The sequence below is a fragment of the Mustela putorius genome, unplaced genomic scaffold, assembly GCF_011764305.1.
Source record: "Mustela putorius furo isolate JIRA1106 unplaced genomic scaffold, ASM1176430v1.1 tig00001161_pilon_pilon_pilon, whole genome shotgun sequence".
Taxonomy (NCBI): domain Eukaryota; kingdom Metazoa; phylum Chordata; class Mammalia; order Carnivora; family Mustelidae; genus Mustela; species Mustela putorius.
Genome location: NW_025421602.1, coordinates 260,361 through 284,843, shown reverse-complemented (window position 1 = coordinate 284,843; position 24,483 = coordinate 260,361). Strand labels below are relative to the sequence as shown.

Below are 24,483 nucleotides of genomic sequence, written 5' to 3'. Positions count from 1 at the left end.
TTTCCTTGCTCTTTCTTTCTTTCTTTCTTTCCTTCTTTTCTGAGACAGAGGAGAAAGAGAGAGCACACGTGCACATGCAAGCAGGGAGAGGGCCAGAGGGAGCAAGAGGATCTCAAGCAGACTCCATGCTGAGCTTGGAACCAGATGTGGGGCTCAATCTTGTGACCCTGAGGTCATAACCTGAACCAAAATCAAGAGTCCAGCATTTAACCGACTGTGCCACCCAGGTGTCCCTGTATTTCCTTGTTCTTTCTACCAAAGAATTTTGCTAAGAGGCAAAGTCAGCAGTAGCAGTGAGCGTACCTAGCACCTAGGTTTCTAAATACGGCAGCCCCCACTTACCCCACAGATAAGTTCCAGACCCCTGTAGATGTCTGCTACTGCGAACAGTACAGAGCCATACACATACCATTTTCTCCTATCGTACATTCCAACGATAAAGATTAGTTCATGAATTAGACATAGTAAGAGATGAACACCACCGATATTAAAATAGAACAATTATAACAGCATACTATGATAAAAGTTATGTGACTGGGGCCTCTCTCACAAGATATCTTACTGTACTGTATTCATCCTTCGCCTTCTGGTGACGATATGAGATGACAAAATGGCTGCTCCATGACATGGAGGGACGGGAATGACGTAGTCATCGTGACGTAGGGTTAGACTACTACCGACCCTTTGTCAATCTGCAAGGAGGTCAAATGCTTCTGGACTACCAGTAGATTAGGGTAAATGAAGCTATGGAAGCACAACCGTGAGAAGGTGCCTGCTATATCGATCCCCAAGAACAGCCACCAGCGCTCCTTGAAAATTACAGATTCCAGCCAGGACTGGAACTAGGAAAGTACAAGGTGAACCTGGGACAACATTTCTGTTCCCCTACATAGACGGCTGGGGACACTACTGTACAGACACACATCTATATATACACACACAGGCAAGTAATAATTAAAAGAGTTAGAAATTGAAGTGGAATGATTTCTAAGATATCTTGCTAAGGAAAAACGCAAGGCACAAAAGACTATCATACGCTACTCTTCTGCATTAGAGAAAAGGTGCTTTATTTTCTTTTTCTAAAAAGAAACACAGCAAAGAGTGTTCCAACACTAATGTGACTATGTCACAACGACAAAGGGGCCAGCTTGAATAAGCTCTCATTTTGAGTATTAAAATCAGTAATGACAGGAATGGGTTAAAACACATTTAACAACCAAAACTTCATGACTCCACACTGAGTCTAAGTAAATGTAGATGGTGTGGGGAGAGAAGGGAGAGATTCTTTTTTTTTTTTTTAAGATTTTATTTATTGATTTGACAGACAGAGATTACAAGTAGGCAGAGAGGCAGGCAGAGAGAGGGGAGGAAGCAGGCTCCCCGCCAAGCAGAGAGCCCGATGCAGGGCTCGATCCCAGCACTCTGAGATCACACCTGAGCCGAAGGCAGCGGCTTAACCCACTGAGCCACCCAGGTGCCCCAGGGAGAGATTTTCTTTACAGAAGAATCCCAACTAGTAAATGTAGACAGAAAGATAGAAAAATCACCATTTAAAAACCACCATAGTTATAAATTGATTCGACCAAGAATGATCTGTGGATGCTAAAACCATTGGGTGAAAGATCACTAAAGAAATCTGACACACCCAGGGCGCCTGGGTGGCTCAGTTGGTTAATCTTCTGCCTTCAGCTCGGGTCATGATCTTGGGCTCCTGCGATGGACTCCCTACTCAGTGGGGAGTGTGCTTGCCCTCTCCCGCTGCCCCATCCCTGCCACTCCTAATCTCTCTCTGCCTCTCTCAAATAAATAAATAAAAACTTAAAAAAAGAAAAAGAAATCTGACACTACTTTGAGTAAGTGATAAAACATAACATCACCAGTAAAGGAAGGAACTGACATCAGGCATCTCCCGATGTGATAGCCTCATCTGTGAGCCTCATCTCTGCAGCACTCCTGCCAAAACGCTTCACCTGAATATAATGAAGAAACAATCAGTGAAGCACATTCTGGAAAATAATTGGTCAGACTCCTGTACTATCAATGTCATAAAAGACACAGAAAACAGCTAAAGAATTCATCTAGATTAAAGAAAACTAAGGAGACCTAATAACAAAGTGCAACGGTTTATCTCTGATTGGATCCTGGACCTGGAAATAAAAATAATGCAGAGATAATTGGGGAAATTTGAACACAGTCTGCATAATCAATAATCATACTCACAGTCCTTTTTCCTGAGTGTGAAAATTATATTGTGGTTATGTAGACAAATGTCCTTGTTCTTAGGGGACACAGTAATTTGTGTCAAATGTCATCTTATGTCCAAGTATCTTTCAAATAATTCAGAGGAAAAGACGGATGAAGCAGATGTGGCAAAATGTTAAATACTGGTGAATTTAGGGGTGGCTGGGTGGCTCAGTCGGTTGAGCATCTGCCTTCAGCCCAGGTCTCAATCCCAGGATCCTGGGAGCAAGCCCAATGTCAGGTTCCCTGCTCACTGGGAAACCTGCTTCTCCTTCTTCCTCTCCCTCTGCCTGCCACTACCCCTGCTTATGTGCTATTTTTCTCTATAAAATACACGAATAAAATTGGGGCACCTGGGTGGCTCAGTGGGTTAAAGCCTCTGCCTTTGGCTCAGGTCATGATCCCAGGGTCCTGGGATCGAGCCCTGCATCGGGCTCTCTGCTTGGCGGGGAGCCTGCTTCCCCTTCTCTCTCTGCCTGCCTCTCTGCCTACTTGTGATTTCTGTCTCTCAAATTAAAAAAAAAAAAAAAAGTTTAAAATAAAATAAAATACTTAAATAAAATCTTAAAAAAAATAGATTAGTGAATCTAGGGAAAACTGTATGGGTGTTCACTGTTCTGGCAATCTTTCTGTAGAGTGGAAAATTTTTCAAAATAAAAGTGTGGGAGGAGTTTACATCAACGATATTTCTGCAACTAAAGATTCACTAATGGAAGCCTTTTTATTTCAAACAACTGCAATGTATTTGGAAAGATACAAACCAGAATCAAGCAAAAGACAGAAGCTATACACACCAAAAAAAGACTGATTGATGTGACTATGTAAAAATGTAAAGAAAACATCTCTCCATCAACAATGGAAAAATTAAAAAGTCATAAACTAGAGGAAAACATAAAACAGGAATTTAAAAGAGGCTACTGTCTTGCTATATACACTCCCTCTTATAAATTAGTAAGAAAATATTAAATATGCCCAAAAGAATGGGTGAATATGCCCAGAAGGCATGAAGAAGTAACAAAATAAGGAAAAAAAAATAATAGCCAATATATATCTTTAAGCGGCTAATCTCCATAGTCATCAAAGGAATTTGAATTAGAGGCACCCGGGTGGCTCAGTTACCTTAGTGTCTGACTTCAGCTCAGGTCATGACATCAGGTCCTGGGATCAAGTCCCTGCTTGGGCTCTGCCCTCAGCAGGGAGTCTGCTTCTCCCTCTGCCCCTCTGCACCTCCCCCTATTCATTCTCTCTCTCAAATACATAAATGAAAATCTTTTAAAAAATGATAATATGGATATATTTGTACCAAAAGGTGTTCATAATTTTCAGTGAAGAGAAGCAAGTTAAAAACAGCATGGCAAAGATGGTCCTATTTTTGTATAAATATATTTACATACTTACATATGGATAAAAAAGCCTAGAGGGACATTCTCCAAAATTTGTCTAAGTGATTTTTTGGAAGAAGTTTGATTTTTTTTTGTTTTTTGTTTTTGTTTTTTCTTTTTGTTTTGTTTTAAACAGATTTTATTTATTTATTTGACAGAGAGATCACAAGTAGGCTGGGAGGCAGGCAGAAAGAGAGGAGGAAGCAGGCTCTCCGTGGAGCAGAGAGCCAGATGTGGGACCCTGAGATCATGACCTGAGCCAAAGGCAGAGGCTTAACCCACTGAGTCACCCAGGCATCCCAGCCTTGAGTTATCTAATTTCTGGAACCCTTGCCCCTCTGAGTCCCTCAGCACAGAGAACACCCTCTAATTCCCCATACCTGGATGAAGTTCCCTTCCTATTCGAAGAAAAGCAGTGGCCACGTGATGCGGATGATGGAGGGAAGAGCTTCCTCAGAGGGGTCTGGAGAAACAGAGAGAATGAGCCAGAGCAGCATCCCCAGGAAGGCCTTGTTGTAACTGCCACCCCAGGTTCCGTCCCCAAGGCTGGACCCTCACCGGCAGGGTATGCCCCACGGCACCAGGGCCTGGATGTGGGCCGTCTTCTCCTTCACCTGCTCCACCAGCCCCTGCACCTCCATGAGGTTGTCTAGGAGAGGGGAGGGCGCCAGAGAGGAAAGCTGTTCTTCCTGTTCCCTGTGGTCCTGTCAGGACATGCGCCCCTCTCCCTCCCTCGGAGCAGGTGCTTTAAGACCCAGAAAAATGGCAGCTCCCCTGAGTCACTCCCCTGCCTCCCTCTGCTCACCCCACTGCTCCTGCCTTCCCTCTCACCATCCAGGGTGAAAATGAAGACCACGGTGTCGATTTCTGTGAGGGATGGCAAGATGCACGTCAGGAGGTCCTCTTGGGAGAAGGAGAACTGGGGACCCTGGGCACGAGAAGATGGGGGGCCCCTCCCATGAAAAACTCCCACACACAGACCTGGGGACCACAGAGGGCCTCACAGGACCACTCACACAGCGTGTTTGTACACAGATGGAAGAACCGAGGTTCAACGAGGTCAAGTGTTTTGCCCAAGATGATGCAGCAAGTTGAGGGAAGAGCCCTGGACTAGAGCCAGCTTTAGAGGGAGAATCCAGAGCCTTCCGCCCTCCCTGTGCTACCCCAAAGCCTCCCGACCTCTAACCCATATTCCCTTCCCTGGACTGTCTGCCTGCTCTCCTCCCCTACCTGTCCCCAGCGCCCCTCACCTCCCACTCCCTGCACACCTGTCACCTTCACAACCTGCCCCATGTCCCGTCATCCCCCCACCTGGTGGAGGAGCTCCGTCCTCTGGTTAAACATATCACTGTGATCACCAGTGAGAAAGCTGCGGACATCTCAGTAGTCTGGAACGTTTAAGGACAGGGAGAAAGGAATGATGGGCTTTATAGGAAAGATTGATTCTAGGCTTGGGGGAACGTTCATGGGTCTTGAAGGAAAGTGCCCAGAGGGGTGGAGGGTGAGGTGTCACACACATGGGAGGCCACAGCTAAGCGGAGCTGGGAGTGGAGGGACCCAAGCCTGAGTAGGGGTTCACAGCAAGGAGCATTTGACTGAAATGCCTATTCAAATAGGACAGTCTGGACATCGAATGAGGAACCCCCATGTGCTGGGGATGGGGGGAGGAAATCGGTTTGCATTCAGGAGGAGCCAGGAAGAAAGTTTGGACTGAGGTCCCACCGGCACCAAAGCTGTGGATACACTCCACTCCATCCATGATGGCCATGATGCCCAGGGTCTGCCAGCCAACCAGGTACACACGGCCTTTTTCCTCCAGGCTGAGCACGGGCCAGATGTCAGGACACGAGAGGAGACACGGCAGTGAGAAAAGATCAGGGATCAGAGCAAGATGCACACGGCCAAGCACAGGTGCAAACCAACAGAAAGGTTACCGCGCCCTCCACCACGCAGACCTGCTCCCCTCACCGCGTTAAGGAGTCCTCAGGGTCTCCGCTGTTCTCAGGACAGTCCCCCATCCACGCAACCTCCCCACTCCTAACACGTTTCCACACACCTGGTGCTGGCTTGCATCGTCAGGGCAGCGATCTTCGGGCTTTGACTCTAGGTCACCTGATGAGCCCGCTCTAATGTCTGCAGGATTTCCAGAAGGCACCTGGGAGAAAGGCCACCAGCTCCAGGGGCGGGCCCAGGGCCCCCTCTAGACAGCATGGGTACCCAGCCCTGTCCAGGGGAAGGCACAATTCCCTGAAAACTAAGTTCTGCTGGGCCCTAGCGGAGGTGCGGGGAGTCCTGTCAGAACGCAGGGCAGAGGACAGAAAGGACTTCCGTGAGCAGAACACAAGACCCAACCGAGGCCGAAGGACATGAAGAGAGCGGGGCGAGGAGGACGGGCTCGGAGCGGACGGGGAGGTCAGCGGGGATTCTGGGAGCCAGGCCAGAGACACAGGCCCCCGCAGAAGGAGTTCTTCCTGCACGACCTGGGCCCTCCCCCAGCCAAAGACTCTCTGAAACGAGGTGAGCTTTCGGTGTCCCAGGTGGGCTCAGGGATTAGGTGTCCCAGGTGGGCTCAGGGATCAGTGGGACCTGAGGAGCCCAGGGTCCCCAGGAAACAAGTGAGACTTTGTGTGCTAAGAAACCCAGGCCAGCTCTTTTCCCACGGCCCAGGGTGCGGTGGGGACGGTGGTACTGGGCCTCCGTCTTGCTGCCATTAACCCGTCTGTCTCTGCGTCCGCACTTGCCATCCCCCAGCCCATACCCACCCTCTCCCTGCCTGACTCTGACTGTGCTCTCCTGCCTCTGAGAGGCTGCGATGCCTCGGGCCACAGTCTTATGGGCGGCCAGTAGCAAGGTTCCAGCAGGATCTTGGTGGCGCTTCCCCCTTTCATCCGGGAGGAGCCACTGAGGCCCTCAGGCTAAGGAGGTGATTAAGGAGGTGATGACACCCGGGGAGAGGTTGGGAGAGGAAGGAGGATCCTGTTGTTCACGAATTAGTAGCTGCTGGGGATGCGCTCTGGCTAGAGGCTCCTGGCAGATTCTACTTAGTGATTCCTGGGCATGCGCTCTGGTTAGAGGCCACTGGGCTTGCATTCAGCAGGACTGGGGGTGTCCAGTGCGCTATGAGGAGGGCTGGGTTGTGGGCTTCACTGAGACAAGCAGAAAGAGGGTAAGGGCCACCTCTGGTCATTTCCATGGCACATTCAGGACTCTAAGGAGGAGGCCACAGTGACTGAGTGTCCCGTTAGCAGGAAATGAGTGTTTTTTGGAGAGGATTTTGTTTTGTTTTGTTTTTTCAAGAAGTTTCTTCCAACCCAACCCTCCACTTTTTTAATAGTTTCGTCAATGCAAACATCACATTTCAGGTCCTTTGGAAGGACCAATGAAGCAGCCATTGTAATGGACAGGGATGTAACAGGACACACCAAGCATAAAGAGATTATTGCAAAGAGAATGATCAAATTGGTGACTGAGAAAGGAGATTAAAAGTAAACAACTGCAGATGGGAGGAGAGATGAGCGCCTGAGAGCTGAAAGATTCGGACCTCACACGGGGAGGCTGCCTTCCGCTCTCACAGAAGGAAGAGCAAGGAAAAAATGTCACACATGGGTCCATCCCTGGCAGAGAGGCCCAGGGGCAGGCACTCGGCTCAGGGCCTTGTCCAGTCAAAGTGAGGGTAGACCACACTCAAGAGAGAAAGAGGAGCACAGAGGCTTGGAAGGTCCACCCAGTTTTTGGAGAGTGATTAGGAAGGCAGAAGAATGAAACTGCTTCCCATTGTTTTAAAGCCCACCTTTGAAATGAAAATGTAAGAGAAACAGAAAGCAATTCATCCTTCCATTCAATCCTCTCTACTCACAGATGCAAAAGAGGTTCTTCAAAAGGGAAACCTGCCCTAGATGGGTTAGCTGTTTAATGATGAGGGATTTAGCCCACAGGGTCAGGAGGGAAATACAACACATCTTAAGGTGAAGGAGGAAATGGGAAAATAGGATTTGCTTTAGGACATTTTAGTTGACACGCTACGCCAGGAATTCAGACAAGACATAACAAGATCGGAGGCATCCAGGAGGCGGCAAGCATTCCCTAGGTGAGGGTGGGGAGGATCCTACCTCAACAGCAGGACTGAACTGAACCCGAAAGCTTCCTGTTTCCCGGCAGCTTCTGCATGCGCTCCGCTATTTGTCGGAATGCTGAACTCCAGTCTTCTATGGGACATTTCTGGGGCCCACAGAGAGAGTGACGTGGGGAGATGGTGAGAATCTAAAGGAAGGGCCGCAGATGAGAGTCAGGATCAAAGACCACATTGGGATTGGGGTCTAAGGTCAACATTCTCCTAGAGATGTGCTTTCGAGCTCAGAGGGGCACCGTGTCCCTGAACCCCAAGGAAAAGGGTTAGTAAAATATTCAGCAATTTAATCCCAGAGTAAAGCGAACACTCAAGTTTAAAGCTCCAGCCTGATACCAGAACTTTCTTGTGCCCCCGTCCTTGCCCGTGTCCCACTGCCATGGCCACAATACCCACAACTCTCTGTAGGCCCCTGGAGGAGTGCCTATCATCAGAATGTCAAAACTGCCACATTATCTTCAGTCTTAAGGTCCATCAGAAGCCCTTCCCATTCCTGGAAATATATTCTGGCCATCTTCCCAAAGAGTGAACCCCTCACTGCCTGAGGGAGGGACAACCGCTCCTGCCAAAGGAGCACAGCTACAAGGCATGATGCGTAGCATCCAACAGTTGGCAAACGTTTCTCCAATAAATTAACCACAAACAAAACAATGTGCTAAGGGGAAGAGAGAACATCAGGCTTGTTACCTGCTTAGGTGCAACCATGGACTCTCAAAGAATGCGGATCTTCTGTAGTTGACCTCTACTGGTCAACCCTGCTAGGGGATACCCGGCCACTGACCCAATGCGGCAGGAGCTCAGACAGTTACCTCTGTATAAGGCCTCCCGAGCCTCCCCTCATCATCCCATCCCTGCAAAATGTCCCTTCTCTAGCTACGTTTGTATTTTCTCATTTGTATTTCCTCGAGGGCAAGCAAATTTCACATATTGCACGCCCATTTTGTAAAAGTGTTTCCTGTCATTTGTCCTCAAACTACTTCAGAAAATCCCTAGAGACCTAAGCGGAGCCTGGAGCCAGGGTTCATTGTGCGGTTTAACACTGAGAATCATCAATATCACCTGGGGAGTTTGGGTTGGTGTTTGTTTGTTTGTTTGTTTTTTGTTTTTTTAAACTACCCATTTCTGGATACCACGCCCACCCTGAGAGTCAGTTTCAGGAGTTCTGGAGTGGAGCCCCAAAATCTGTATTTTTAACATGCTTCCCAGATGACTCTGAAGATCAGCCAAGTTTGGGAGCCGCTGATTTAAGGAACAACTGGAAGAGCTCCACGCCCACATTGTTTGAATCCATCATTTCACTTGGTCACAGGGCCTGAAATTAGCATCCACTGCTGCACATACATTTTTGGTGAAAGAGAGTCCTCCATTAAAAGGAGCAGGGTTAAAAGTATCTCAGACTCATTTATATCTTCACATGAATTACGCTACAAGCCTGGAATCTGGAAGTTGAGAAAAGGACCTCAGAAAGCACCCGGCCGCCCCGCCCCCCAGGACCACCACTGCATGTGCAGAGCCGCTCTTGAGGAATCCACAAGCCTTCCCTGGAACATTCCAGTGACAGGAAGCCTTCAGCTTCATCAAGAGGCCCATGCCAATAGTGAAGTCAGCAGAGCTCCCCGCACCTGGCCGGGCACCAGCATCGCCAGGGGTGGTCTCAAAAAATAAGCCATTTCAGGCCTCACCCCAAAGCGACAACATCCGAGCTCTCGCACAAGGGTCTATGAATCTACTTTCTTCTTGCTTTAACACTCCTGAGGCTGAACATCCAGGGAACCACACCTGAGCACTATCGGTTTCACATGCTGACCTCTGGGATCAAAGTGGCCATCTACATAGAGAATAAGGCGGAGGTGATTGGGTGGAACAGAGTCCTCAGGAAAGGGGGACAGGGTGGGGTTTGAGTAGCCAGAGGGGGACCCAAGGGGAGCCTAGGATGACAAAGGAGAATGGTTGCTACAATAAGGGAGCTGGGCAAAGAGGAATCAGAGGCCACTCAGCACCCACGGCTCCTTTGAACAGATGCTTCTCTCTGGGGTCCGCATCGTCCCGACCCTATTCTATCTCCTGGGCCCTGTTTTCCTTGTCTCTCCATTCCTGTTTTGAATGTCTGCTTTCTGGTATTTGATGTGGCCTCTGTAAGCTGCCTTCAGTCCTTCCCGAAACAAGAGACTACATCAACCAGTGGACCAAAAAAACGAAACAAAAACAGAAACAAAACAGAACAAAACAAAAACCCACCAAAAACAAAATCCTCATAAGCTCAGGGACAGTCCGTATTTACTCTAATGTTCTGAGATGTGGTGAGTAAGACCATAGCCACCATGCCCTCCTCTTCGTGGCTGTAATGTAGATTTTGGTTTTGTTTGTTTGTTTGTTTTGTTTTAAAGATTTTTATTTTTTTATTTGGCAGACAGAGATCACAAGCAGGCAGAGAGGCAGGTAGAGAGAGGGGAAGCAGGCTCTCTGCAGAGCAGAGAGCCCGATGCGGGGCTCGATCCCAGGACCCTGGGATCATGACCTGAGCCAAAGGCAGAGGCTTTAACCCACTGAGCGAGCCACCCACTCGCCCCTGTACTGTAGATTTTGACAGGTTTCCTCTCAGCCTCCCCCAGGGGCCTGGCCCTTCAATGCCTTTCATTACAGTGGGCTCACCTGGCCATGTTCACGGGGCTGAAACCAACCAGGACTGGTAAGAAGGTGCCTGGGCTGTCCATGCCGGAGTCCACCTGGCCTGCCACAAAGGGAGCCTGATGGCAGGGGGAGAAAAAGGGTATGATGAGAGCGCAGGGGTTACTCTAGTGTTTCCTGAGGCGCAGGACCATCAGATTCCCCCGAGTCCTTGTTAGAAATGCAGAGTTCCAGCCCCAGGGAAGATTTACTGGATCTGCCTTGGAAGGGGAAAGCTCCAGGCCTGTATTTTTAACATGGTCCCCCAAGGAAATCCTCTGCATGGTAAAGTTTCAAAACTACTGGACTAAATTGTATGCTCCTTAAGGTCGGTGTCCTGCCCTCCTTGTGTGTCTCCTTCCGCATCTAGCATTGCTCGACCTGTTTCTCTTAGTGAATTGTTAGAATCAGAATACTGCAGTGGTGAGAGAAAATTGGGGACACCAAATCCAGTGCTTGGAATCTTGTTAAAATGCAGATTCAGACTCAGTAGGTCTTGGTGGGGGGCGAGATTCTACATTACTAGCAAATCTTTGGAGATACTGATGTTGCTAAGCAAGGACCATGCTTAAGTAGCAAAGGACAGGTCCAGGGGTCAGCTTCTTATGTAAAGAGCAAGAGAGTAAATATTTTAGGCTTTGGGGCCCCTGTGAACTCTATGCAATACCCAACCCTATCGTTGTAGCATGAAGTGGCCATAGATCTTATGTAAACACAAATGGCTGTGTCTCAATAAAACTTTATTTACATAAACAGGCAGCAGCATGATGGCCACTGTGGTTTGCTGACGCTGGGACTAGTCCATCTACCTTGCTTGTTGAATGGACTGACACACAGGTATTCTGGAATCGGATCCTTTCCCTGTCATTCCACATTCATGCAGCTGGGTCTCAATTAGTGAGAGTAAAATCAAAATTCCTTGCGTGAACCCTTTCTGTTTTCTAGTACCCACTTCCGCAATCTATCTTCCATGCTGTTCTGCCCCCACCCCCTTCCTCCCTGTAGAATGGATCCCCCCAGGCTGTCTTCACACTCACAGAGAGTCCCACCGAAATGCCAATGACAATCACCCTCTTCTTCCCAGCGACCACCTAGGAGAGGAGGGTGGGTGAGACCGAGCCACCAGGAGGATTCTAGGATACAAACCTGTTGCATGGAGATGTCAGGGTCAGGACTGGGGAAGAGAACGGGCTTTGGCTGGATGGGGACTCTAGTGTCTTCATGAGAAGGAACAGACAGAGACGTCTGGTTGACTATCAGGGGAAAACACAGACCTTCTTCAGTTCTTCAATCCCGTGCAGGGCACTATCTTCTGTCCCCTCCCTAGATGCCACCACAGACCTAAGAGGACAGACTCAAAGTCAGTGGCACTGGTTGGAAAGCAGAAGATTATGGTATACTAGGGAAGAAAAGGGAATGCATTAAGAGAAGGGAATGATGGAAAGATATCATTGACTGAAACACCTACTATTTGCTGAACACCACAACAGACACTTTTTAGGGCTGGACACTCCAATTCCAACAAGGGCCAGACAGGTGACATGAGTATGTGAAATGGGCCGAGGATAAGGCAATAAGAAATAATGGCGACCAAAGCAAACTGGGCACGATCTCCACCTGAAAGCCTGAAAATTCTATTTCTAGAAAATACTATCCAGGCCAAAGAAAATATTCACAGGCCAACGTGGCTTACCTGTCACTGCTTGCAATGAGGTAGGTGTAGAGGTTTCTGTCCTAGACCTTTCAAAGCTGGTTGAAGGAGACCTGTCACCGGGGAAGGACACGGGTTAGTGATGAAAGTGAAGGGAGCGGTAACCTTGGATTTTGACAACTAGTGTGAGGATTCCCTCAGGCCAGCGCTTAAGCCAGTCCTGCTTGGAATTTGGCACGTCGAAAGCTACTTGCAGATGACAGCTTGGGGTGCATGGGATGTAGAGACACCCTCAATAGATGGAGTGGGGCCCAGGTGGGTTCAGAAGATACGGGGTTCCACGGTGAGATCTGTCTTTGAGACGGAGGGAGCCGGGCCTCAAGAGGGCCACCTAGGAGCTTAGCTATGATGAGCTTTATGGTCCTGAGGGTTACCCCGAGAAGGTACTCACCGACATGAGAAACGCCATCCTGCCAGAGTTGCCCCCTCCACTCAGCACCACCAGCTCCCCCTCAGGTTCCTGAGAAAGAAAAATTCCCAGTGTCGCCAAGGCCTAGCTCCTAGCTCAGCTTGGGGGAAGCACATTCCTTCTTTGTCAGCAACAGAAGAACTCCTGGGGAGACTCCTTAACCCTCCTTAACCACAAAAGGGAACAGAAAGATGCCTGGATTTGAGAACGAAACTTCATTCTGACTCCTAAATCTGGCTTAGCTACTTACTCCAACCTTACTCATTCCAGAAAGGACGGAGAGCAGCTTTGTCATCCAGCAATCACTCAATAAAAAGCAGTGCTACCCAGCAATTATTAGCTGGATATATTCGGGCAAGCTACTGTGATTGTCCTGTTTTCCTATCTGAAAAAAAAAAAATGGAGACAATCACACTCATTTCACAGGTTTTTGCAAAGGTAATGAGTGTGAAAGCACAATGTCAATTACAGAGTGTGATGTAGATAATAGTTATTCTAATTACTGTTGATTAATAAGATGACAATAAAGAGGCCAGAGGGAGGACTGGGAGAAAGGAGAATGGAGATGGAGTAAAATGAGAAGTGGAAGCCAAGAAAAGAGATCAAGTGGGGAGGGAGAGAAGTTAGGAGGGGAGGAGACAGAGAGACTGTACCTTCAGCACTTCCTGCACTTTGCCAGCCACTTGGACCATGGTGGTCAGAACTGATTCACTATACAGTCTCTGTAGGGAGCAGGTGGGAATCAGAAGCCAAGAAAAGGACAGTGAATTTGGGGGAGGGGGAGGAATGAATGGTGTGGTGGAGGGGCTCTCAGGTCTCAAACACGAAGGACCATTGGCATGGAGCTGGCATCTTTATTTTCAGTGTCCAGGGGATGGGTCTGGGTTACCTAGTCTGTGGGCATGACTTGCCGCTCCTCCTGGAAGATCTCAGCATCACATTGTCCCAGCAATGGAACAATTTCCTCGGCATCTGCTTTGTGGAGGTCCTGGGTCATTGGGTTTGACTCCTCTGTGATTGGCAGGGCTGCCTCATACACAGACCTCTAGAGGGAAGGGGCACAAGGATGCAGACAGGAAGCCCAGGCCTTGCTCACGCCTCTGGATCTGGAGGTGGGAGCGGCAGCAGGCACAAGGTTTGGGGACACACACACACACACACACACACACACACACAGCATCCAAGGATTTAGCCTGAACTTGATACTCTGGGCCTAAAGGGGAAGGTCAGGAAGGAAGATGGGAAGGAGGAGAGGGAAAACAGAAACCCAGGGTGGAGGGAAGTCCAGAAGAGAAATGATTCTAGGAATCAGTGCAGAAGACCAACATGGAGAAGGTGGGATGAGGGAGTCTCACCTCCCACTTGCCAGGCTCTGGGGTCTCAATCGCGTGTTGAAACCATTTTGTGCTTGGCATGGTCTCATGCTGTGGACACCCTGTCGTACCTCCATCTTCAGCTACACAAACGCTTCTGTCACGCTAACTCTGCTTCCAGCTGGCGGGGGCCTTATCTGAGCCACAGTGATGATTAACCCAGGTACCCTGGCCTCTCCGAGCACCGCCCCCTCTGAGTATCTCTCCCCACACCCTTTCCCTATCAGTGGGCCCCCAGCCCTCTGGGCACCCCAGGGAAGCTCCAGGGGTCCCTCTTTGTATTCATGCACACTGCCCAGCCTCTACTTTGCCCCATGAAGGGGAAACCTGAGGTTCATTACTCTTAACCTTTGGAAATAATGACCTCTTCTCCAGAGGACCTGGAGCTCAGAAGTGCAGGGTAATACCCAGTCCCAGGACAATGAGAATCCCTGAGCAGAGGATTCTTCTGGGACAAGGATGAAACAGCAGGCCAGAGATCAGGGTCCTCAGGGACAGCAGAGGCAGAGGACCTGAGCTGTGGCTTGATCACATGTCCAGAACACACAGTACTCCGGGCCCCTCTTGCTCCATTTCACTCTTTCATCTCAGAAGGAAGGTAACAGAAGCTTTGGAGCCCCAGGGGGACACACGCTGAACTGAAATTTACGGGAAAAAAGTGCCACGGAAATAGAAATGCTGCAATGAGAATTAGAAACCAAAGTATCTGCCCTAAATACATGAGCCAACAGTTATTTACACTGAACAATGCACTTTTCACATGCAGTATCTCACTGGGTGCCTTCCCACTAAGGAGACCACACTGACACCCTCGTTTTACAGATGGTAAAGCAGAGGCTCAGAGAAGTTAGGTCGTTGCTGAAGATCACACAGTTGACAGAAAGGGGACTCCCACCAGGTTGTTACTCCAGATCTCATGAAATAGTTTAAGGATTTATGTTGGTTAAATGAATGAAGTAACTAACACGCTGGTGCAAATTCATGATAATCCCTCGCTCACACAGTGTCATAAGATTTATAAAGACATTCCCCAACATTATCTCACTGGATCCTGCCAACAGCCCTATGAGGTTCTGGACGCTCTGGTTTTAGGAAACCTGACAGACGACCAATTTCTGCACACCAGGCAGGAAGAAGAGCTAAAAACCATAGGTTGCTGCTCTTTATTTAGACTTCCCGGCTATAAACCCAGCCTGCTGTCTTAACCGCTGGACTCCAGCTCTTCCCGTGCCAGACACCTAGGTGACGCTCAATAAATATTTGTTTAATAAATTAAAGAATGAATGAGAGCGAAGAGAACCAATATCAGATTACCAATGGGGAAGAGATTTAAAAGCTGACGCAGTGTACAAGTGGAGATTTTACATCAATTATCTCGCCACTCTGTCCCCTCCGGCAGGGGAAGTGGGATTCCTCCTCCTCCCAACTTGGCTAATTCCACCCTGGCAGGGAGGGGACCTCCCGGGAGCCCGAGCCCCTCACACCTGCACCTCTCCCTACTCGCCCACCCCCCGCCCCTCACGCAGGCTTCTCGGATGGAGCCAGTATCAGAGGCAAGGGGAACCCAATGCTGCCAATGGGAGGGTCGTGGGAGGAGCCCCGGGAGAATGGGGTCGGTGGAGTCGGGGTGAGGGGGATGACGGCGGCGAGAACCCCGGCGGGGCGGGGCGGGCCGGCACGTCCCGGTTCGGCTGCGGCGGAGCGAGCGGGGCCAGCTCTGCAGAAGGCGGCGGCTAGCTAGCCGGGACGGTCACATCCCGCTGCAGGGGCCGGCGGAGCGGCCGCACTGCCTCCCGCACCGGGACTCGGACCAGTGGCCAGGCCGCGCCGGCACCGCCCCCCGCTCAGGGAGAGACTAAGCGGCCCATCAGAGCTCTGGGGTCCCCCGCAGCCCCGCGGCCCGCTCCCGCTGCGCCTCCGCCTGCCCTCTGCCCGCGCTGTATGTATGAGTGAGGAAACCGAACTCAAAAACAGATGCACTAACACCCTGGGGATGGGGACAGGGTCAGGGAGAGCCTCAGTTGGTGATCTGCCCAAGACTGAAGGATCCAGTAATCTCCTAGAGGGTAATGACACTCCCACAATCTCGGGCCTGGTGCCCATCCTCTTTCCACTGTCAGCAGGGCCAGAAGGTAGGTCTCTTGGGGTCTGTGTCCCTGGACCTGGGGAATGGCTATCAGATGGGAAATGTCCTTCCATCCCCCAGGTACGGGGGACAGACACTTGTTCAACTGTATCCCACTAGGTCCCAGATGGGCCCCCATTGCACCTGCATCAGGACTCTCAGCATCCCCAGCTGCCCCCACATCTTGCCTCTGGGTCTCAGAGGGGGAGGGTTCTTTGGGTACTCCCCCTCCCCCAGCAACTCAAAGGAATTGTCTGGGTCTGGAGGCAGATGCTGCACTGCACTACTCCAATGTCTTCCACGGAGTCTCAGGGGCTCCCCGTCTCACCTGGTGGCCCCTCAGCTGCTGGTGACCTCACCCCTTGGACATTTTTCCAATAAATGTGCTTGGACAAACTGGAGATGACTGTTTGGGATACTGTACAGTAAGCTGAAGACACTTCCCCACTGTCTCTCCCTGACCTCAAGGGCCTCTCACACCACCACCAACTCCACAGGAGCACTAACATTGTTTTAAGGTGTTTGTTTTGATTCTGTAGCCTTGAATGGGTGGGGAGAGGATAGAAATGGGAGTAGAAAACTAGAGCCCTCGTTCCTTTTGTTTTGTTCAGTGAGAACGGGGGAGAAGGAAAAGAAGGGGAGGTATATAAATTCTCCTGCATCCGTGGAAACGAAGGTCATACCACAGGAGAGGGGCCGGTAACCTTTTTAACTTCACTGCCCACATTGACACCCAAGCTTTTCACCATTGATTCCTCTGACTCCTCCATCAACCTCGAGTTAATTTCCAGAAAGGGACTGAACGGTGTTTTGAGACAAATGAAAGAGAAGCTCCGCTAATGGATCCTTCAGTGCCACGTGCTCCTATCCTGTGCACTCCTGTACTCCTAGTCTTCCCCGCACTCACTTTTCCTTTTCCTTCTGTCTGCCTCTGTCTCGCTGATTCGGTCAAAGTCCATAATAACTGTAAAGTGTAAATGACTTTATATTCACTCTCTGCCACTATATCCAGAGGAGGAGGATGGAAATAAAACTGAAGGGTTGGAACTCCCCTTGTCAAAAGACTTATACTTTGGGCTCTGGGGCTACTTCCTTCCTGTGAAAATAGAGGCTTTCCTCTACTGTTTCCTAAATTCCAAAGGGGGGTGGGGGGGATGGTGCCAGTGAGAGAAAAACCACTGTTTTTCCAGAGGAAACCACTGATCTTTCCAGAGCAGGTGTATCAACGCTCCTTTTCTGCATCTCAGCCTCTCTGGCATGTTCCAAGAATTTAGACCAGTAATTCTGAAAGGGACCCAATCCAAACAGATCAAGAAGTCATTATCCTTTTTACCTCACCAAGCTCCAATCCCACGTATCACAACACTTAACTTCATCCTGACAGATAAGCCCCGTTCTCATTTGCCCTCCGCCTTGACCCACAAAAGCATCCAGACCTGGGCAGCAGTCTTTGATCGCAGACTCTGGACACCTCATCTCTTGGGATGGATGGGGCACGGGGTATAGAAGCATGGCATAGATATAGGGAGCTACGAGTTCAGAATATAAAGGCTGTTTCAATGCATCAGCTCTGGGTTGAATCCCAGTTACATCCTTTACTGTTCATTTGTTTTTTTTTTGTTTGTTTGTTTGTTTTTTTAGATTTTATTTTTATTTATTTGACAGAGAGAGATCACAAGTAGGCATAGAGGCAGGCAGAGAGAGGGGCGGGGGGAGCAGGCTCCCCGCTGAGCAGAGAGCCCGATGCGGGACTCAATCCCAGGACCCTGAGATCATGACCTGAGCCTAAGGCAGCGGCTTAACCCACTGAGCCACCCAGGCGCCCCTACTGTTCATTTGTTAAGGGACCCCTCTAATCCCGAGTCTCCTGGCATGAGAAATGGAACCAATAATGCCATCCCCTTCAAAAGCTGTCTTTGAGATTAAATGAGATAATGCATCTACAACCTTTTGCACGGTACCTGGCAGACGCATCCTGAGGATTCGGTTAGCTATCATTATTAACTTCTGGAACCCCGTGCACATCATAAAGCCTATCTGGGTTCAACCCGGGCTGCTGCAAAACGTATGAAAGCAACCGCCCTGCCTTCCTCCAGGGTTGTAAGGATTAAAAGAAGTGTTCAGCCACACTTCACTCACAATCCAGGCGGGAGGAAGACCGAGATGCCAGAGGACCTCGAGTTTGCGGAGGACTAGTGGGCGTGGCTTCAGCTTGTGTTTGCAAGCGCGACAGGATTGGTTGAAGAGAGGATTCGCGTCCTCTCGGTCCCGCCCTAGACCTCACTGCGCCTGCGCACGTTCTCTGCTTCACAGCGAAGCTATGTGGTGACTTTGCGAAGTGTGTCTCGCTGTATACGCGTCAGCGTCTGCGCGTCAACGACAGCGCGTCAGCGGCAGTCGCTGCGGCAGCGTTACGGGTTGTCCAGGTAACCACGGGAGTTGTTGCTGATTGGTGGCATCCGAGAGACAGGTGTTCCTCTGGCAGTTGAAGCACCTGAGGACCCTGCTGAGTCCTCAGGTGAGGAGTTGCGTGCCTCTTCCCTCCCCCGCCATCCTTAACGTTCCCAGAGAAGTGGGGGGAACTGAAATCTCACGATGGTGAGCGCCTACTGTATGCGGAATCTCTGCTCGGTCGGTAGTGTGCAGTAGCAGGACGGACCGCTAACCGCGGTAGCTTTCGTCCGTTTCCTTTGACATCAGTTGTGTACGAGGCCCGGTGCTAGGCGCACATGGAAACAGCGAACCTATGTCTGCGCCCGGATAAACGAGCGCTTTAGGTAAAAGCTCCAAAGACGGAGTGCGGAAGACCTCACGTTCGTTCTGATGATGGAGATCTCAGATTCGGAAAAGGCTGGGCACCGGGAGAGGAACCATGCTGAAGAGAGGCTGGGTTTTGGAGCTAGGAGACCAGCACTCAAGTCCTAGTGCCAGCTGCACTTTCAATAAATGGTCCAATCCCGCTGACCTGAAGCCCTCGGCACACAGTCTCGGCTTCATTGGGAAAATGGGAGTAACAATGATAGCAACCTGAGGGGGTTTGGGGGAAGAGTTCGCAAAAGCCTTCGCGAACTAAAAAGCCCTGTAGAATCTGATATACGCGAGAGAACATTCAAAATAAAAAGGATAGACTCAGACAAAGCTAATGATAGTATCTGCCATTAGTGAATGTTTGCTATGTAGCCAGACAGCATCATTTAAAGAGTTAGGATTGTGGTTTGTGGAGTCAGACATACCGGGATATAAATCTTGGTTCCACCCCCTTAGGAATGTGTATGTAAATTTGAGCCAATTACTTAACTTTTCTGAACCTCAGGTTCCCCATCTGTAAAATATGCATAATCATCTCTGTCTCAGCGTTATGAAGTAAAAGGACAATGCATATTGAGCATCTATCAAACTGCCTAGTCTATGGAAAGATCTTGTTAAAGGTTAGTTATTATTCTATTCCCGGTCCCCATTGAATCCTCAGGCAGTGCTATGAGGAATGAGGAAGGCTTCACAGTGAATGTGGTATTAGGAGAAGAGAGGGAAATTAGAACAAAAGAGAGAAGTGCTCATTGCTCAGGAAACTGCCCCCGCAATTGTAATTTAAAAATTCCTTTACCCTAATGGAATAATTGGAAGTGAAAATCCCCTTCAGTCTTCCAAAATAAGATGTCATGATACAGGGTAGGGCAAAGGCCCAGGATTGGCAAAATGATGAAGGAAGATGATGAGCTAGGAAACGAGGAACCCTCAGCCCTTCAAACCTAATTTAATCAAGCGGTGGATGGGGGGGTAAAGGTGGTGGTGAGGCTGTTTTCTGACTCTGAGGATTTTGATGGGGGAAGGGGGAAAAAAGGCCTTTTAAACCTGGGACTTTGGAGGTACCTGGGTTAGGAGTGACAAGTAACAAAGTTTCAAACCAGAGCTCTGCAGCCCTAGTAATTAATCACACAATTGGAGCAGAGGCTAAATGTTTTATTTCAAGGAGGGAAGTCCCTAGTGCAGAACCGTTGAGGACCAGGTGGTGGACAGACGTAGAAGAGAATAATCGACTGGGAGATGATCACTTCAAAATTGGACATCTGAGCAGTGCGTAGTTTGGGGGGGGATGATTAAAAAAAATAAGTAGGTGGCAATTTCATCTTAAATCTCAACTCTGATTGTTTTACTCCCCATTCCAGAACTTTCACTGTCTTTTTCCTACCAAATAAGCCTAAACACCTCGGCCAAATTTCAAAGTTTTTTTGCGCTGGCCTCCCTGTTTTTCCTGCCTTACTTCTTCTGTTCTAGTTGCAAGATAGTTTCAGCTGTATTAAATTACTGTCTCTTAATGAGATTTGCCTTTGCTCCTATCATTCCTTCTACTTCAGATAACTTCCCCCATTTAACTACATCCAATTCTTCAAACCTTAAAGTTGGTCATTTAAACATAAAACGATTTCAGATTTCAGGCTTCTCCAAACTATCATCGTGCTTTGTACAGGCCTCTCTAATGGGATTTTTCCTGTTTGCACATGTTATTAGCCTGGGGACAGGGACCGTTTTTGCTCTTTGTCTTCCTCTTAGCCCCTGACTACATTCCTTTCTCAGTGTGGTATTCAAAAAATATTGAATGAGGAGTGCCTAGGTGGCTAACTCATGAAGTGTCTTCAGCTAGGTCATGATCCAGGATCATGGATTGAGTCCCACATTGGGCTCCCAGCTCACTGGGAAGCCTGCTTCTCCCTCTCCCGCTCCCCCTGCTTGTGTTCCCTTTCTCGCTGTCTCTCGGTCAAATAAATAAATAAAACCTTTAAAAAATAATATTGAATGAAAAAAATGTATATATTGAATGAATGGCCGAATACCAGAACCTATTAAAAAAAAAGAAACTTATCAGACCAATTGATTTTATTTCATTTGAGCTATGAGGGAGCAAGGCCATTGCAAGGGCCCATCGGTACACTTCATTCTGTGAGTCACCTCGAAGTGTATTTGCATTATGGGTTTCTAAAGCACCTTGTTCTCCTGGGCCAGAGGTTTATAGCTGTGGAGACCAGGGTGCATCTTTTGTTTTAAGGACTATGATGTGGAGAATTGACCAAAGTCACAGTAGAGCTAAAGGAACCAAAATTCTTTTGTCACTCTAGACGAACAGCTGCGCTTATTTTTGCCCCCTCTGCCTCTGCAGGATGGAGCTGCAAAGGTGACTTGCATGGCTTGGTCCTAGAACATGCCAAGTTTGCGGTCTGCACAGTGGACCGAATGGTGGTGCTATATGATGAACATGGGGAGCGGAGAGATAAATTCTCCACCAAACCAGCTGACATGAAGGTGAAGAGAGTACTCTGTGTGTCAACCTGTTCATGGGGTCTGTAGTCTCATTGGAGACTATAATATGGAAGATGGGGTGGACTGGTAGCAGGGAGTCCAGGTAGGGTAATGTTTGACACAGAAGCAGGATTTCTTGGGGAGACAGAGTAATCTCTTCCTCTTCTTCTTCCTCTTCCTCTTCCTTTTAATTCACTTACTTGTTTAGTTCCTCTGGGAAAGGAATTCTCTCTGGTCATGCAGATGGCACCATTGTTAGGTATTTCTTCGAAGATGAAGGCCCTGGAGAGTCACGGGTAGGACGAAAGGATGCTGTGAGATGGGGGTAAAGAAATCCAAGATCCCTCCTAGGGGAGGTTGAACATTAAGATTGAGGTGGTTGGCGGGGGCACATTTAGATGCATTCACAGAGAAGATTTTTATTCGGGAGGCCACAGCTTAATATTTGTGGGCAATGAGGAATCGAGGGGATAGGATTCTGAGAGTAAGGGAAAGTGAAAATTATTATCTATGTAAAAAGTGTATTTATATGTATAAATCATTTAAAAAAGTCATTCTCAAGAGAGGAAAGGGAAAAGGTGGGGGATACAAGGAATGTTTATGTTTTACCTGATGTAATTCTCTATTGTTTGAAGAACTTTCCTTAAGAATTACTCATAGAGGGGTTCCTGGCTGGCTCAGTTGGTGGATCATGTGACTCTTGATCTCAGGGTTGTGAGTTTGAGTACCACATTAGGTGTAGAGATGCCTTAAATAACTAAAATTTAAAAAGAAAGAAAAAGAAAGAAAGTAACCCCTTTCTGCCTGGATGGCTTTCTGCAAACTAGGAAAATTCTGGCCTTAGCCTACAGCACTCTCCTCCTGAAACTAGAGAATCTCTTCTTCCCTTTTTTTTTTTTTTTTTAAAATTTTATTTATTTATTTGAGAGACAGAGATCACAAGTAGGCAGAGAGGCAGGCAGAGGGAGAGAGGAGGAAGCAGACTCCCTGAGGAGAAGAGAGCCCGATGCGGGGCTCGATCCCAGGAACCCGGGCTCATGACCCGAGCCGAAGGCAGCGGCGTAATCCACTGAGCCACCCAGGCACCCCTCTCTTCTTCCCTTTTGACTCCAACCTAAAAATATGACATTAAAGGCAGGAAAGAGAAATTCGTACTTTATTGGAAGCCAAAAGAGTTTAAAAAAAAAGAATTACTCATGTAATAATTAAATTTATTTCTTCTGTAAAGAAAGAGTTGTATGCTCCATGTGGACCTACCCAGTGTTAGATAATGTAGGATATGTCCCTTTGGGGGCCTTATAGGTGTTTACTAAAGAGGTTTCCTCTTGCGGACAATGTCAGATGTGTGTGTGTGTATGTCATACATACGTGTGTAAGAGTATAAAACCTAACGACAGTTTGTGAAGTTGTCTAGATTAGGATGTGCTTGGGTGGGAAAATGTTGGAAGATTTATACAAGGTATAAATTTTTCCTAGAAAGGAAGAACCTCTGGCTGAGGCTGTCAGAGTCAGAGCGATTGGAACCCTTTACTTCTGTCTTAGGGGAAGTCGGTTATCCACCCATGCCCGCCCTATGCCTTGGCTTGGGCAACCAACAGCATCGTGGCTGCAGGCTGTGATCGCAGAATTGTAGCCTATGGAAAGGAAGGCCACGTGCTACAAACTTTTGATTACAGCCGTGACCCTCAGGAGCGGGAGTTCACCACCGCTGCTGCAAGCCCTGGGGGCCAGTCTGTTGTGTTGGGAAGTTATGACAGGTGGGTCCCTTTCCATATGCATCTTCTGCCTACTTTCCCTGTGTACACTTGCTCTAGCCCACTTATTTTCAACCAGAGTGGGAGAATGGTTGGAAAGCAAGTATAGGTTTGAAGAGATCCTCAGGTTTTAATTCACTCACTTCCCTTTTCCTGCTCCCACCATCTGTTGGGACTCTGGCAGTTCCACAATACACCAGGATTTTGTGTCACTGTGCCTCTGCCTGGGACTCCACAGTGGAATTCATCTCCACTCTCTTTGTATTACCGTTACCTCTTTTCAGACCACTGGCTCAGTGTTTGTCGCATGATATTACACTTTGGTGTTTATAGTTAACTGGTTAAACTGAAATGCCCATGAGAAGAGGGCCTATTCGTTTTTGGGTTTTTTTTTTGTTGTTTTTTTTTTTTGAAATCTCCAGTGCCTAAATTAGCATCCAGTACATAATGTATGCTTAAGTGTTTGGTGAAGGAAGGAAGGAAGGAAGGGATGGATGATGGAAGGGTGAATTAAATAAATAAAATAAATAAAAGGCCCCGGTCCCCTCACATCAGCTTTATTAGTCCTGTCCTTTTATCCCCTTCGATGTCATCTGGGTCTCTTCCTTCTGTTTTCTGTTTCTTTTTCCTTCTTTCTCCCTTGCTAACAGCTCATTTTTCTCACCAGCCATGATCTCCTTTTGTTTTCCCCACTCCTATCGCTCTCACCCCATTTTACTTTTGGCTTGATTTTCCCACCTTCCTTCCTTTGAACTTTTGTGTCCTCTCCTATGAGATTCCCTAGCATGTGTGTTCTCTCTCACTTCCTCTGTTCTCTACTACAGCGAGACTCATTGCCTTCTGTTACGCACCCATTTCCACCCTTTTGCTCAGTCTCCATCTCTTCTGAAATCCACCTCCTTAATTTCAGACTTCGGGTACTCAACTAGAGCCCTCGAAGAAGCATCTGGGAAGAGGCAAAGCGCAAGGAGATTGCCAACGTATATACCGTCACTGCCTTGGCCTGGAAACGGGATGGCTCATGACTCTGTGCGGTGCGTTTTACTAGTAATCCCTTTCTGCCTGGGTGACTTTCTCCAACCTAGGAAAAATCCCCGGCCTTAGCCTAAAGCACTCTCCCTGAAACTAGAGACTCTCTTCTTCCCTTTTGACTTCAACCTAAAAATAGGACATTAACAGCAGGAAAGAGAAATTCACACTTTATGGGAAGCCAAAAGAGACAAAGAATTCTGTAGGCAGGGCTGATTTCTCCCTTTCCTCCCATCACTATCCTGGCGTCCTGTGAGTGCCACCTCTTTCCATCTGGTACTTCCCCAAACTGGCAGCCCTTTTACTGCTAACTCTGTCCTAGATTCTAGAACTTGGGTTTCAAGGGTGTCTCCAGATATCCTTCTGATGCC

The 24,483-nt window shown here is 48.4% G+C and overlaps 1 protein-coding gene across 1 annotated transcript in view; it reads right to left on the bottom strand.

Moving 5' to 3' along the window:
• Positions 1–3,964: 3,964 nt before the first annotated feature.
• Positions 3,965–24,483, bottom strand: part of LOC123394040 (glucokinase regulatory protein-like) — a 73,111-nt gene continuing 52,592 nt past the window's right edge. The window contains 11 exon segments of the mRNA XM_045087495.1: positions 3,965–4,086; positions 4,182–4,272; positions 4,455–4,622; positions 5,346–5,443; positions 6,450–6,538; positions 10,031–10,088; positions 10,402–10,496; positions 11,454–11,507; positions 11,691–11,757; positions 12,110–12,180; positions 12,519–12,587. Coding sequence (XP_044943430.1) covers positions 4,077–4,086; positions 4,182–4,272; positions 4,455–4,622; positions 5,346–5,443; positions 6,450–6,538; positions 10,031–10,088; positions 10,402–10,496; positions 11,454–11,507; positions 11,691–11,757; positions 12,110–12,180; positions 12,519–12,587 — 870 coding nt within the window. The 3' untranslated portion in view covers positions 3,965–4,076.